We start from the raw sequence: 1,487 nt of genomic DNA, 5'->3' as shown, positions 1-1,487 counted from the left end.
TATTACCACCTATTATCTATATAAGGACGCTTCTACCTCCTAGATAGTTATCTCAACTCAAGTCTTTTAGTATCTAGTAAATGACCTCCTCCGACTGTACACTCAGACCTTCTAATAGGTTATGAGCCCGGACTAGCGCTCTATACTACTATTACGATTAATCTTCGCCACTACTATTATCGACTAGTACTATCGCCTAGTACTATTGAGAACCTAGAACGATTAGGGCTCTTAACGATACCATTACCTATTAGGTATAGTATCGAAAGACTTCCGAAGCCTCTATATATATCGACTATATAGGCCTGTACGAGAATAAACCGATCGATAAACGAACCTCGATGGCTATTATTACGAAGATTAACCCTCTTCAGGGTGCTCACGATTGGAATATTTGGAGAATTCGAATACTAGCGCTCCTGTCTAAGGACGAACTAGGCTATACAGTTAAGCCTAGGAAAGAATTTCCTAAAGGAACACCTAAGGACAATATCGAGGAATATAATAAGAAAAGGTAAAACGATTCCGAAAGAGCTACAGCGATTATACGACTAAATATAGGCGATTCAGCGCTTATTCAAACCGCTACTATCTCCGATAATGACGCTGAAGGTCTCTTTAAACGACTAGAGACTCTATACGCACCTAAAGGCTTTTCTACGGAATTCCTAATAGCTAGAGAGCTATTTAATACCTCTCTATTAAGAAATGGGTCGATTGAAACCTACTTATTAAGAATTCGAGGCCTTACGGACGAGTTAGCCTTACGAAAAAAGCCTATTCCGAAGGCTATCATAGCGGCCTATACGCTAAATAACCTTACGAGCGAATATAGCCCTATTATAGCGGCTATAACGACAAAATTCCGAGACGACGAGGACGAAGATATAGATCTAGACGATCTATTTAACGCTATAATTGATAAATCAAGACGATTAAAGGTCAACGAACCTCGAGAACTAGTAGGAATCGCTACTACTACTAGTATGAAGAAAGAAAGCACTATTACGTGCTATAACTGTGGAAAGAAAGGCTATATCGCTAGGAAATGTCGACTACCTCAAAAGCCTAAAGATGAGGATGAAAAAGAAGCGGCTCTAAACGCTATAGAGACCGCTATAAAGCTATAACGAACGAGTACCTATCGATCTGTTCGATAGAAGAGTTATGATCGATATCTATCGATATAACTAGCGAGATATCCTATCGATCTGTTCGATAGATGAGTTGTGGGCGGAATACCATAACGAGCGATATCCTATCGATCTGTTCGATAGAAGAGTTATAATCGATATCTATCGATATGACTAGCGAGTTATCCTATCGATCCGTTCGATAGATGAATATAAGCTGAGATCTACCTAAGGCTAGGTAAGATCTAGCTTAAGGGGGTGTGTGGAATATCGCTATTTGGGCGTACGGCCTAATTAGGCCTAGCGCTTTATCACGTGACTAGTGGATACTACTAGTCTATACTAGTACTAGAT

The 1,487-nt window shown here is 39.9% G+C and overlaps 1 protein-coding gene across 1 annotated transcript; it reads left to right on the top strand.

Annotated features, from left to right (window-relative positions):
- Positions 1-76: 76 nt before the first annotated feature.
- Positions 77-601, top strand: PV07_12859 (uncharacterized protein; the record flags this gene model as incomplete). Its single annotated transcript, XM_016400430.1, has 2 exons — positions 77-514; positions 571-601. The coding sequence occupies exons 1-2, from the start codon at positions 342-344 to the stop codon at positions 599-601; spliced, it is 204 nt and encodes a 67-aa protein (XP_016241924.1). The 5' UTR covers positions 77-341.
- Positions 602-1,487: the final 886 nt, after the last annotated feature.

This window comes from Cladophialophora immunda, assembly GCF_000835495.1.
Source record: "Cladophialophora immunda strain CBS 83496 unplaced genomic scaffold supercont1.236, whole genome shotgun sequence".
NCBI lineage: Eukaryota > Fungi > Ascomycota > Eurotiomycetes > Chaetothyriales > Herpotrichiellaceae > Cladophialophora > Cladophialophora immunda.
This window is presented reverse-complemented; position numbering and strand designations above follow the sequence as displayed.